At 39.7% G+C, this 12,861-nt stretch overlaps 1 protein-coding gene across 4 annotated transcripts in view; it reads right to left on the reverse strand.

The window, feature by feature from the left end:
* cbfb (core-binding factor subunit beta) overlaps positions 1 to 12,861 on the reverse strand; it is a 37,481-nt gene continuing 24,620 nt past the window's right edge. Inside the window, exons 4-7 of one of the 4 annotated variants that reach the window (XM_085780029.1) lie at positions 12,509 to 12,625; positions 10,503 to 10,598; positions 9,067 to 9,132; positions 1 to 407 (exon numbers count right to left, since the gene is read on the reverse strand). In XM_085780029.1, the coding sequence (XP_085636155.1) occupies positions 9,103 to 9,132; positions 10,503 to 10,598; positions 12,509 to 12,625 (243 nt within the window). In that variant the 3' untranslated portion in view covers positions 1 to 407; positions 9,067 to 9,102. Of the gene's footprint in view, positions 413 to 9,066; positions 9,133 to 10,502; positions 10,599 to 12,508; positions 12,626 to 12,861 lie in introns of all 4 variants that reach the window. The other 3 variants (XM_085780028.1, XM_085780027.1, XM_085780026.1) reach the window with 3 other exon arrangements.

Genomic DNA, 12,861 nt, shown 5'->3' on the forward strand with positions numbered 1-12,861 from the left:
TATCAAAATATATTTGAGTACTTTTTGCCCAGGTCTGTTGTGGCCACATCTCTTTTCTCTGGCTTTTTATTCACTTTCAATTCAATCAATTCAGGAGGTTTATTGTCGTTTACATTAAAATATTGCAAAGGAAAAAAACCTGTTCAAAAATAACAATGAACAATTGGTCTACAACTGCAGTTTCGGTTTTGATTTGTTTTTCCTCAGTTGATTGTGTTGAAAATGAATAGACTGCCAGCCCTGGTTTGTTTTTTTTTGCCTCTTCCTCTCTCCTCCTCATCATCATCATCGTTGTCATCCTCCTCCTCCTCTTCTTCTTCCTCCTCCTCTTCCTCCCTCCTCAGCGCATCTTGTGCTCCACGTCAGCGTTGGCCATGTTTGAGCCAGGGCTGGGGTCCTGCTGTCGTCTGGACTGGGGAGAGAGAGAGATGGAAGGATGAAAGAGGGACAGAGAAGAGAGGATTTGGAGAGGAGGTGAAGAGAAGGCAGGAAGAAATGGGAAGGAAAGCAGGAGAGGGACCAGAGGGAAAGATAAAATAAATTAAGTACAATTTTAAAATTAAGGTACAGAAGAGTTCCCCCTGATTTCTTGTGTTTATCTAATATAAATTATAAATAGTTCACTTTTACATTCTCAGCACCAGTCGCATTTACCTGACTGTTATATTGATTAAAGAATACTTTTAAACATAATGTCTTTATGATAGCACATAAATAATTACTAATGCCTTATAACAGCCTTTAATGGTCTTTTAACATGTAGTTATTGATTTCTTTATTGTCTTTATGGCCGATTATCAGCTCATATATCAGAGCTCTCCTCCCGCCTGGTACCTGAACACAACTCATGGACCTAAGACAAGAACCTACTGGCTGTAAATGTTATTATAGAGAGTTGTGTCTTTGCTGTCAGGTCACCTGAGCTCCAGAAAATCATCTGTCTGAAGGGTTCAGGATAATCATGTTAATAAGATAGCTGATTACTGACACACAAGCTTGATTTAAGCTTGAATTATTCATCATTGTAAACAACTAAATGACAGATATCACTGTAACTGATGTGCGTAATAAACATGTGTTGAGAAATTAGGTTTATGTACAAGATGTTTTACATAAAGAGTTGAAATTGTTTATGTCCTGTCATGGGTTTTATGGCACATTTCTGCATGGGAACTGTTTGCAAGTCTGTCTGTAATTAGGGTCCGGGCAGCTAAGCTGCCGGGACACTATTGTATTCCTAGGAATTCTTCTTCTTTCTTTCTTTCTTTCTTCTTCCAAGGAAGTCATACTTCCCATGGGCGAAAACTCACCAAACTTCACAGAAACATCCGACCCCATGCCAGATTCACTCAACTCCAAGGACATGTGCCCCCCCCTCCTAGGGGGGGCACAATAAGCGTTTAAATTTAAAAACTTTAAAAATTCCTACCAAACCAACGGTAGATGCTACAGTGTTGAAACTTCACCACAATGTAGCCTCAATACTGCTGAAACTTTTGTCCACTTAAACTCATTACAAATTATGAAGTCCATCACTCTGTTTTTTTCAATAACTGTAAAACTTTTAAAATGTATCTCCTCCCACAATTTTTGCTCAATTGTCACCAAACTTGCTACAGAGCATCTCCAGACCGTCCTCCACAAAACTTGTTTCTCGGATTTTTGATTAAGCAAAAATTGAGCCTACAGTGCATGAAAACGTTTGACTGTAAACACTACTGTAAACATATACCATCAAATTCTTGCTAAATACATTTTCAAACTTCCTGAAAAAAAAATTAGAATATTTTGGAGTCATGGTTAATGAAGTTTGGCAAATATCAGAATTTTAATTCAAAAACTGAATTTTTGAGAACATTTTGAATTCTGCTCTCATGGGAACAACTGCAGTCAATGTGAGAGTGGAATTTATAAACATCATATTTTCTCTTATGAAGCAAAACACGTATCATTAAAAACAAATCACCAACATTTTCATGCTGTCAAGATGCAATTTATGTATTATCAGATTTTTGTTTAGATGACTGAATTTCTGAAATTTTGACCATTTCATCACAACAGCTGCCCGGGCACTGACTCACCTGAGTGGATAAATGAAGCTACACAGCAGGTCTCACTACCAGCCAATTAGCTCAGCGAGTTAAGAGCTGGTTCTTGGTGTCAGAGGTTGTGGGTTCGAGACCCAGCAAGGGTGATGATGATGATGACAGATCAAAATGTCACATGTCCTCAAGCTGTTTTGCTGTCTAAATGCAATTTATGTATTAACAGATTTTTGTTTAGATAACATAATTTCTGACTTTTTGACCATTTTTGAAATCTGCCTTTACAACAGCTGCCCGGGCACTGGCTCACCTGAGTGGATAAATGAAGCTACACAGCAGGTCTCACTACAAGCCAATTAGCTTAGCCAGTTAGGAGCTGGTTCTTGGTGTCAGAGGCTGTGGGTTCGAGTCCCAGCAAGGGTGATGATGATGATGATGACAGATCAAAATGTCAGTTGTCCTCAACACGAAACACAAGACAATTGTCCTAATGGTGGCACCACAGCAAGCTTCTAATTTTAAAAATCCAAATAGCTTGGACTGGACTATGTGCGAAGGCTCCTAACATCTTAGAGTCACAGTAGATGTTTAACAAATACATATCATTACCTCAAAAACTGATTTTTCTTTTTACTGTGGTTTCAAATCTGCCTACACGACAGTGAATGGCTTACTCAATTTGTGAAGCCACTGTTGAACTGCCACTTGTCAATTAGCTCAGTGCGATAGACAACGGTCTTTGGTTCCCGAGGTTGTGGGTTCAATCCTCAACTGGTCCAAATTGGACATTATAAGGACAACTGTCTTGTCTTCCTATTCTCCTGTTTGTTGCTCAGAATTGCCTAAATTTGCCCAAAAGTAGCCCGGACCCGACCCATCGCTGCGCAGCAGCTATAATATAAGTTTGTCTCTGTGTTCTGCAGTTTTAAAGAATTTAGGACATGATCTAACCTAATGAAACAATCTAATGACAGACAGAACTGATATTTTTTTCCAAGGCTATATAGCAAATAAATCATACCATGCTTCATAGTACCATTTATAACCGTGGACAAAATAAACTTAGACATGGCCTCATATCTGCTTACAGCAAGTCAACAGTGTGTTATAATGCCGTTAATCAGCCTGTTCATTAATATAATTGAGTCTAAGTGTTAATATTCTGTTTGTAAATGTCAAGATGAGTCAGAAAAGTGATCAAGTGGAGCCTAAATGTGAGAATAACGATGCACACTTGGTTCACGTGTTATTTCAGGACTGCAAATAGTTGAAGTTGCAGTTCCGCACGCTGCCACTAGAGGAAGCCAGAACGCTTTGTAACAAGTTCTGTGTGACTGTTTATACACTTTACTGATGATGATATTTTAGTCAAGGTGGCTGGCAGACAGACGGGCAGAGGGGCAGACAGACTGACAGACATATAAACTGGCAGACATACAGGCTGTCTGACACAGATAAACACAGACACACGCACACATGGAGACACACACATAGACACACACACACACTCACATACACCGAGGGATCATTAGGTCATCATTAGAGGCCATCAGCATGACAAGACTTTTAAATATATTTCGTGACTGGGTATAGTGTGTATGTGTTTGTGAGCTCGTGGCATGAACCTGCTCCTGCTGTCGAAAAAAATACTTGTGGTTATATGTTTACACTTAAGTGAGAGCTGAGGGAATTTAGCAGGGGGTGGGTGTGGGGGTGTGGGGGTGGGATGGCAGAGGGAGGAGAGAGGAGAGGGGAGAGAGGAGGTGAGAAAGTGTGGGCAGAGGTGAAGCAGAGAGCAGAGCAGACAGAGTTGCAGACAGAGATAGTAAAGGGGTTTGCTTAGTTCAACAGGAATGTAGTTTGTGTCATCTCAATGACTCACCATAATAGCAACATACACACTGTCACATGCACACACACACACAAACACACACACATACAGTATGTCATGCTACCATTTTGACTCCTCACAGCCAGACTGACTCCACTTTGTGTCTGTCTCCTGTAGCAAAGCTTTCTGCAGCTTTATCAAAACTGCTGCCATCAAATATTCATGCGTGGCTCAATTAGCGCCACTTGATTTTTTTTTCTTCCCATATTTCAAATCCGACTCACACCAACACAGTCACCAACACTTGATTGTTCATTACAGCACCATCTGTGCTTATACAGGCCGTGACTGTGTGTTTGTGTGCTGCCAGTCTCCTCTGGGAATAAAGTTCATAATGGATGATTCTGCAGCAGAGCAGCTCACAGCCAACGTCGTGAGGCAGAAGGTAAGAATGTAGAGGAAGGCTGACGACGTGGTGAAGAATTTATAGTCTCATCATATTCATATCCCACCCCCCCCCCCCCTTGAGGAGTTGGTGGAGACAAAAAACAGAGCTAAAAGCAGAGGAGAATACGGCCAGATTGACAGAAACACGTCTCCAAATGGACGGTGGTGTTGGTGTTGCTGCTAGATGTTTAATTAAATAGCTGTGCTACAGTGACTTGGTAGAAAAGTAATAGAAAAGAAGTGATAGAAGAGAAGAAGAAGAGCTGAAAGTTTGATGCTGAACCTCCACTGTTTCTCCTGGACTGGTGAGTAAACAGCTCTTAAAGATAACACAATTTACAAAAGGCTCCTTTGTTTTCGGGGGCATCTCCAATTCATTTCATTCAATTTGTTCATTTAGTACTTTACAGGTCATTTTGCCTTTTTGACCACATTTTCCTAACCTCTACCATGGCAACGTTACTATCCTCAGAAACCTCTTCTTTTTTTTTTTTTTACCAAGTGATTGTTGCCAAATTGATCATATTCAGAGGATCAGTGGGATTAATAACATTAACATGTGATGATTCACACCACTGTGGCTCTCTGCTGCGGGAACAATCTGTTCAGTTTCACTTCATTTTTTTTAAAACTCAGACCACGTGCACCATCTCAATAATCTACATTATCCCCTACTAATTAAACACACAATCCAGGGGTCTTCAACGTTTTCCAGGCCAAGAAGGGACCCCTTAGTTTATTATTATAAAATTGTGTATTAAATTAAACTGGGCCTAATACCATGTATAAACATACCCAAGATTCAAATACTAAGCTATTCAAACAATACACAGGTTCACATATTCATGTTTTTTATTTTAAAGATACAGTGAGTAGGGTGGCCGTGTCCCTGTCATTTATAACAGACCTTCTTATATCAACAATGTCTGTCACTTGCATGATAACCATGCATACAAGCTTTTCTAATTGATGTTTTTATTTAAGCATAAATGTGGAAACAAAATTGTATAATGTCTATGGATATTCTCATTCATCCAGGTCATCGTTCTTTTCTGGGCAAATTGAATCGTAGGCAACTGGACTTGTATTTGTCTGGGATTCAATTTGCCCAGAAAAAAAAAAGTATAATCAACCAAAAATTTCATGACCCCCCTGCAATACCTCTGCGGACCCCTTAGGGGTCACGGACCCCCTGTTGAAGACCTCTGACATAATCTATTTGTCAAATGCTAATTCTCCTGTTTACAGTATTACAGTAATTAGATGTTCAATCAAGATTTAAAATGTAATCAAACCAATCCTATTTGCAGCAAAGTGACTGTGGACACAGCTTTAAGTAGTGCCGGTCATTGTAGAAGGGAGTGGTCTTCGCTAATCATCAGGGCAGGAGGAGGAGGAGGAGGAGGAGGAGGAAGAGGAAAGCTATTGATCCACACACAGATGGAAGCTCGCTGGGCCACTAGGCTGCTTCACCACAACTCAATACTGGAGGAGTGTGTGTGTGTGTGTGTGTAGTGAAGTGAGTAGATTTGCTGTATCTGCGATTTGGTGCATATATGTGCCTGTCCAGTATTTGAATGTCTGTGAATGTGTGTGTGCGTGTTCGTGTGTGTGCAAGTTTGTGTGTGTGTGTGTGTGTGTGTGTGTATAAGTCAAAGCAGGGGGTCTGATGGCAATCAATACTAATGATATATTAATGCTTTCAGTGCGAGCTCATCATTCACCACCAAATCTCTTTTTGCTGAGCACTCGGGAGTGTGTGCATATGTGTGTGTGTGTGTTTGCGTGTATGTGTGTGGTGGAGTCAAAACACGCATTTCTTCTCAATCTATTGCTTTTCCATCCATCACTCTGACAGCTACCTCCTGACCTTGAATGACTGGATATCGCTGCATCTGGATGAAAAATGTTGTATCTGCCAGAATGACAAGGCCTCAGGAGCTGAGAGGGGAAACGTCTTTATATTCAGTGAGCGCCCACATGCTGCGCTTTATTAGAGGGAAACCTACACAACTCAATAAACATCAGAGCACCATAATTTCCCTCTGCAGCATTTTTTTTTTTTATAAAATATGATTCTTATTGATCATATAGCAACGGTGATCATAGGGATACTGCAGCTACTGATAAGCTCCAGAGGATTTCTTCTTCTGAGTTAGAGGTTTATAGTTTAAAATATTGTTATATGGATGATTTGTTCAGGTGTTAAATATGAATTATACTGGATTATTACCTTCTGTCTTCTATATCTGATAAACAGTGGAGTTTGACTGCGGCTTTAAATTACACAGAGAGAGACAGACAGATAACTAGATCGCCAGCTAACGAGATAAAGAGAGTTGTAGAGAGAGGAGGAGAAGAGGAGAGGTGGAGTTCAGACCACAGATATGCTGACGCTGTGTCTCTACAGCTATTCGGCAACGTTCATCAGTCACACCCAAAAAAAAAAACATCTCAGAGCAGATCTCTGGATTCACACTGTGATTTCTGCTTCTGTCAATCTGAACTCTCAGTCTAACTGCATTTTAAGAAACAGATTTGACTTTTCTAATCATCTGAGTTATTTCTCTCCAAGGCATTTTTTTTTCCAGATTTTTAATATACAATGAATTCACAGTCGCCAGTTTATGAATGAAAGACAACAGCCTAAAAAGGGCCAGGATTCAAGTACATACTTTTAAAATTTATGATGCATTTTTATGATGCATTTATAAAGATATTTTTATGTTCTTTTTTAATTTATGAACATCTGGCTCTTGGAGTCCTAACCAGTATGACAAGAATAAATCAGTCATAACCCCAAAATCCTGAAAGAGATCGATGTTTGGTTGGAGTAAAAACCTTTAAATAGCTGACGTCTGGGGAGAACCACTCTGAACTCGCACATTTCAAACATGAAATACTGTAAGTAGAGCTTCCCTCTGAAATACTGATTGATTTAACTTTACTCCTTAGCATTTAATCACATTATTCACAAAACTGCATTCAGAGGAAAGAAGAGAGTGCAAACTTTGCTCGTGACTCACTTTATAGACCATATTGGTGGAGGGAGAGAAAAGGCTTTCAGAGAAAGTTGGCCTCTTTAAATTGTAGTTAAAACAATAAAGAGGCACCTGTGTTAAAATGGCCTGTGAATTCATTAGCAATAAAAAAAAAGACCCTAAACAGGATTCATTGATTAAAATGCTAAAACTTTCAACTGGAGTCTTCTTGTAGTGTGAGGTAAATGTTTTGAGACTTCAGGAATCACTGCAGCTGCAAAAACACGACTTGTTGCCTTCATATTCCTGCCTGTGTACAGATTAAACAGTCCATATATCTATAATATGTTAATTAGTGAACTTCTCATCTCTCAGCTAGGCTAATGTAAAGGCTCTTTCACCTAAAGGTTCTGTTGGTGTGATTTTACACAATAACACCACAGCAAACAAATATTTTCTAGTATGTAAACACATCAAGTGTAGTAATGTCACCCACTTCCCTCTGTATGTGCTGTGATCTGGATTTCTCAGAGCTTTATTTTGGTATCTGGGACGGCGGCACACATACATGTCAGCACATGTATGTGTGTTTATTAGTGTACATATTTTAGTCTCTGCTGTTAAACTGTCTGGCCTCCCAATGTTGATTAACACAGACACAGATACAGCCCAGTACAGTACAGTTCAGTACAGTATAGCACAGTGTTGAGGGGGGAAGTGGCTCAAAAAACATCAAAGTTTTATCAAAGCCTCCAATCTGAACATATAAATTCTACCTGCTAATGTGACTTACTTAACTATTGGTTTCCTAAAGATATTCAGAGAAAACCAGCTGATTAATGTGCATGAGACAAATAACCTCTATCTTCAAATAGACATCATAATTATCCCTACGCACTCTTACAGTACAACAGCTGTGGGCGTGTGTCTGCTTTTTCAAACATGTGCCGTGTACATTTTTCCTCATTCCTTCCAAATGTGAAAGCAGCACTAAAGCAGCAATAAAAAAGTGCCAAAGCACAGGCTAAAATTTCCTATAAACTCCCCGAGGGTGAAAGACCCAAAGGAAGCTTTTGTTCTTCGCTACCTTCCATCTGTCCACGCTTGTCTCTAATCTAAATAATATTTACTACCACATCGAATTAATTTTCACATACATGATAAATTCTGTGTTTTTTTTGGGTGTGTGTTTTTTTTTTAGCGTGGCGCTTATATTGATTCAGCGAGAGACACGAGGTTTTCTTTTTCCTCCGACAGCCTCGGGGAGGAAACATGAGATCAGTCAGATGAAAGACGACCTTCAATAAATGCCTCTCTTTCCTGTCGTTCTCTTCTCCTCTTTTTCTCTCTCCATGTGCCTTTCTCCTGTATACTGCCTGGTTTCTGCAGAAGCACGCACCGCAAGTGTGTGTATGCATGTGTGTGGGTGTGTGTATGTACAGTATGTGTGTGTGCAAATTGTGCAAGTTAGATATGACATTAAAATAGGCATTAAGATAAGCATGAGCAGATATAAGACTCATTATATTCATTAGAAACGCATGCACAGTCATGGACATACACAGACACATGCACACGCACACTCACACATATACATACATGAACAAACAGCTGCCACACACACAAACACACAAAAGAAAATAACAACAAGAATGCACATTTATAAATTAAACAGGTGGACACACACTTACACACTTACACACACACAGGGTGGTTTAGTGCATGACAGTGTGATAGATGGTGAGAAGTGAAGGACACAGACCCTGTTCTTTTCTGCTGGCTGTCTGTCTGTGTGTCATCAGTCCCAGATTTTAGAAACCACAGGGTCCTAAAAAAATAAACAATTTTGGGGTTCATTCGTAGGGCGTCAACTTCGGATGGATGCCACTGATCTCCCCAAAGCCTTTGGCGGGAAAGTGAGTTTGTCTCAAGTGATTATTTCCATTTCATTTGGGACAGTTACAGAAATTCAGACCTATAACAGGAGAATTTGTGAATCTAAATGATATGTTAGACGCTGCAAACAACACAAACGTATTCATTTATTAACCAGACGCAATTCACGAGCTGATATTAGGACAAATTGTGAGATAAATTTACATTTGAGTATTTTCTTTCGTGTGAGTAAACTACTTTCCCTTCTGAGGCTTTTGGGACACCTGACACCACAACTGAACCAGTCATTCAATAGTTAATTAATATCAAATCAAGTCAAATTATCAGATTAGATTTATTATCATCAAACTGATCATGCACTAAACCTATAATTTCAAAAACTGTGAAAACGGTCTATTTTAAATAAGAAGTAAACTGAAGCACACAATCACACGTCAGACAACCCTATAAGCCACTCCAAGCGCTAAGCAAAGAAAATCTAACTGGAAATTTGACTCTGTGGCTTTAATTAAGTCTCCTCTAAACACCAATCATCATATATTTTACAACTTAAGAGGCTATGGAAATTAACTGGATGAAAAATGTGACTTTTTACATTTAATAAGAGACAGTTCTCTGATTGGTTAGCAACAGAGAAACGGTGCGTACGCTGCACATGTGATGCTGAGTTCTTATGAACCAAAGATTGTAAAATTTCCAGTTAGGTTAAGTCTTAAGTCTTGCAAAGCCAGGCCCCCCAAAAAAACTTTTTTTAATTTCACTTTGTCAAACAATTATAGACAAAACAAAGATCTGCATTTTACTGTCTGGGACACACGAGCTGAAGCGAAACTGAAACTAAAGCCTCGTGTGAATTATCCGTTCATTTCGCGTTCTTGTTTTTACTGAGCTCCAGTGATGTCCCATGCAGCGAACTCAGGCTGGGTGTGTTTGCTCCAACACTGAATCTCTTTCTCTCTCTCTCACTGTAGGGTGTGGTTTTCGTTTGAAGAAGAGGAGCAAGAGCACTTATGACTACACCCCATCAGTCAAAATAATTGTGGTCAGATGCACAACAGGCTTGAAGTGAAACAAAGCTCTTTAGTTTCACAGCTCGTTTCTTTTCTTTTTTTTTTTTTTTTTACATGTTTTTCCTCCTTCCCTTGCACCAAATTCTGAGTGTGTGCCACGGAAAACGTTTTAGTCTAGTCTGGCTTTGCAAGGCTGAGATAAGTCTAGTGAGGAAGCAGTTGGAGCTACACGGTCCAGCGACAGTCCCCATTGTGTTTGAGATAGCAGATAAGTGGATAAGTCCCCTCTCACCTCGAGGTCCTCTCTGTGTGATCGATCTCTGTCTTCAAAGTCTCTGGTTCTGCGTCGAGCCTCTTCGAAAGCTGCCTGGGCCAAAGCGTCCTCATGCTGCACAAACACACACATAAACACACACACATGAAAACAAAGAGTGAAAGATAGTTGTTTTCCCATCACAAAGAAGTAGAGATGTCACAATTACTTGTTTTCACAATTAATCGCGCTATTAAACGCCACAATTAATTGATCGTACAGATTCCTAAATACCGCCACTTTCCGAAAAAGATTATGTCGGAACCATATGGGCAGATGTGGCACCAAAGTAAAGGAAGATGCATCGATACTGGCCCATTTATCTAACGTAACATTGAATTGGTGGGAATTTAAATGTTAGCGTGTCATTTGTAATTAGGGCTGCCACGATTAGTCGACTAGTCACGACTACGTCGACTATTAAAATCGTCGACAACTAATTTAATAGTCGATGCGTCGTTGTTGTTGTTTTTTTAAATTTTGTTTTTCTCTCAAAACTGCTGCCGCACCTTCCACACACGCACCCACCGCTGCAGCCGCCCACCACACACACATGCACTCACTCACTCAGTACACATAGGTGTTCTCTCTCTTTTCTCTCTCTACCGGTCTTGTCCCTCATCAAGCGGCACCGGTGTAGCCCCGCCCCCCCGTCGCCGCCGCCACCACCGCTCCTCTCTCTCTCTCTCTCTCTCTCTCTCTCTCTCTCTCTCTCTCTCTCTCGTCTGTCGTTTTAAATGAGCAGCGCTACTAGGAGCGGTACCGCCGGTCCATCGTTTTAAATCACGGACTGAAAAACAGCCGTTCGTCATTTAAAAATAAAATCGCGGACTTTGAGACTCTGTGTTGGAGAACTAGAACGTTACCGCGTCTGGTCACAGCGTCCTCGTCACGTAATGAGCGCTCATCTTAACGAGCAAGTCTTCTCTCCCGGCGTAAAACTACGTCAATATTTTCCGGTAGCTTCTCATCACAGTCCACACCTTGCAGAGTTTGAGCTGCACCTCAGTTTCACTTGTTTTCATTTGACAGAGTTTCACACCATGTTTTCCATGTTTCTCCCTCTGTGACAGTAAAAAGGGAACATTTAATTTTTTTCAGACAAGACGATTGTCTTATAAACTATTCGATTTTTTTTAACAGAACGACTATTATTTACACTGAGCAAGTTATATTTGAATGATAAGCCTACCAAAACTTTATTATTGTGAATAATTCCTTAGTTTCAGGTGTCTACCTCATTTTATTTAAATGTAGCTGTTTAATGCCAGAGACAAATGAAGGAAAGAAAAACCTAAAAAACCTTTAAGTATCTATTTTGGTGTTGTTTAGGCCAGTGCCTTATCTTTATTTTAATCAGCTGTTTGCACTTTATGCTACAGTTAAAGCTGCATATTTCATTAAATGTTTAATGAACTATCATCTTAATTGTCTTTATTTTCAGTTAGCATATACCTTAAACACTTCAAGCTGAAAGCTAATGATGGTAGGAAAGAGCAGCTGCATGCTGGTGCGATAATCTGTATGTTTTGCCTTCAATTTACGTATGATCCGATTAGTCGACTAATCGAAAAAAATAGTCGGTGACTAGTCGACTATCAAAATAATCGTTTGTGGCAGCCCTATTTGTAATGTAAAAAAATGATTAAAATTAACTTAAACATTTGGTATAAATGACAACTAATGACTTAATTATTTCAAACACTGTCCCCGGGGGGATTAATAACTAGTCCTATATTAAGAGATTAGTAATGTAATTATATTTTGACTATATTTGATTTTACACATTTAAAGTCTTGTGAAATTTATTGATGCATAATAATCGTGGTTATTTCTCTGACAATAATCGTACCAAGAAAATCTATAATCGTGACATCCCTACAAAGAAGTTGAGGACAGGACAGAAGTAATACAATTTCAGGAGGAAGGTAAAGTGAAAAGAGGATGTGGATGTAGACATAGAGACGCCTCAACACGTGTCACACCTGCGCCCTCTCCTCGTCGTACTCCAGGTATCCCATCCCGTCCAGCCTCTGTAGGTCGATCCAGCCTCTCCAGATCACACACACGCCATTCAAGATCATAGGGGCCTTTAAATAGACCTGCAAAGACAGACAGAGACACAGAGAGAGAGGGAGAGGGAGGGAGGAAGAGAAAGAAAGAGAGATTAATGCCAGCAACAGTTCATTTGTGCAACATTTGAAAGTTTGTAATTAGTTGTGAGACTTTGGTAAAGTTAAAAATCCATCTTTGAGATGTTAAACTAATCTGGCAGCGTGTCATATTAAAAATAAATTAGACTAAAAACAAACCTAACCAATAAACAATCTGAAATCTG

Source organism: Trachurus japonicus, chromosome 6 (genome assembly GCF_045865225.1).
Source record: "Trachurus japonicus isolate A0001 chromosome 6, Traja_1.0".
NCBI lineage: Eukaryota > Metazoa > Chordata > Actinopteri > Carangiformes > Carangidae > Trachurus > Trachurus japonicus.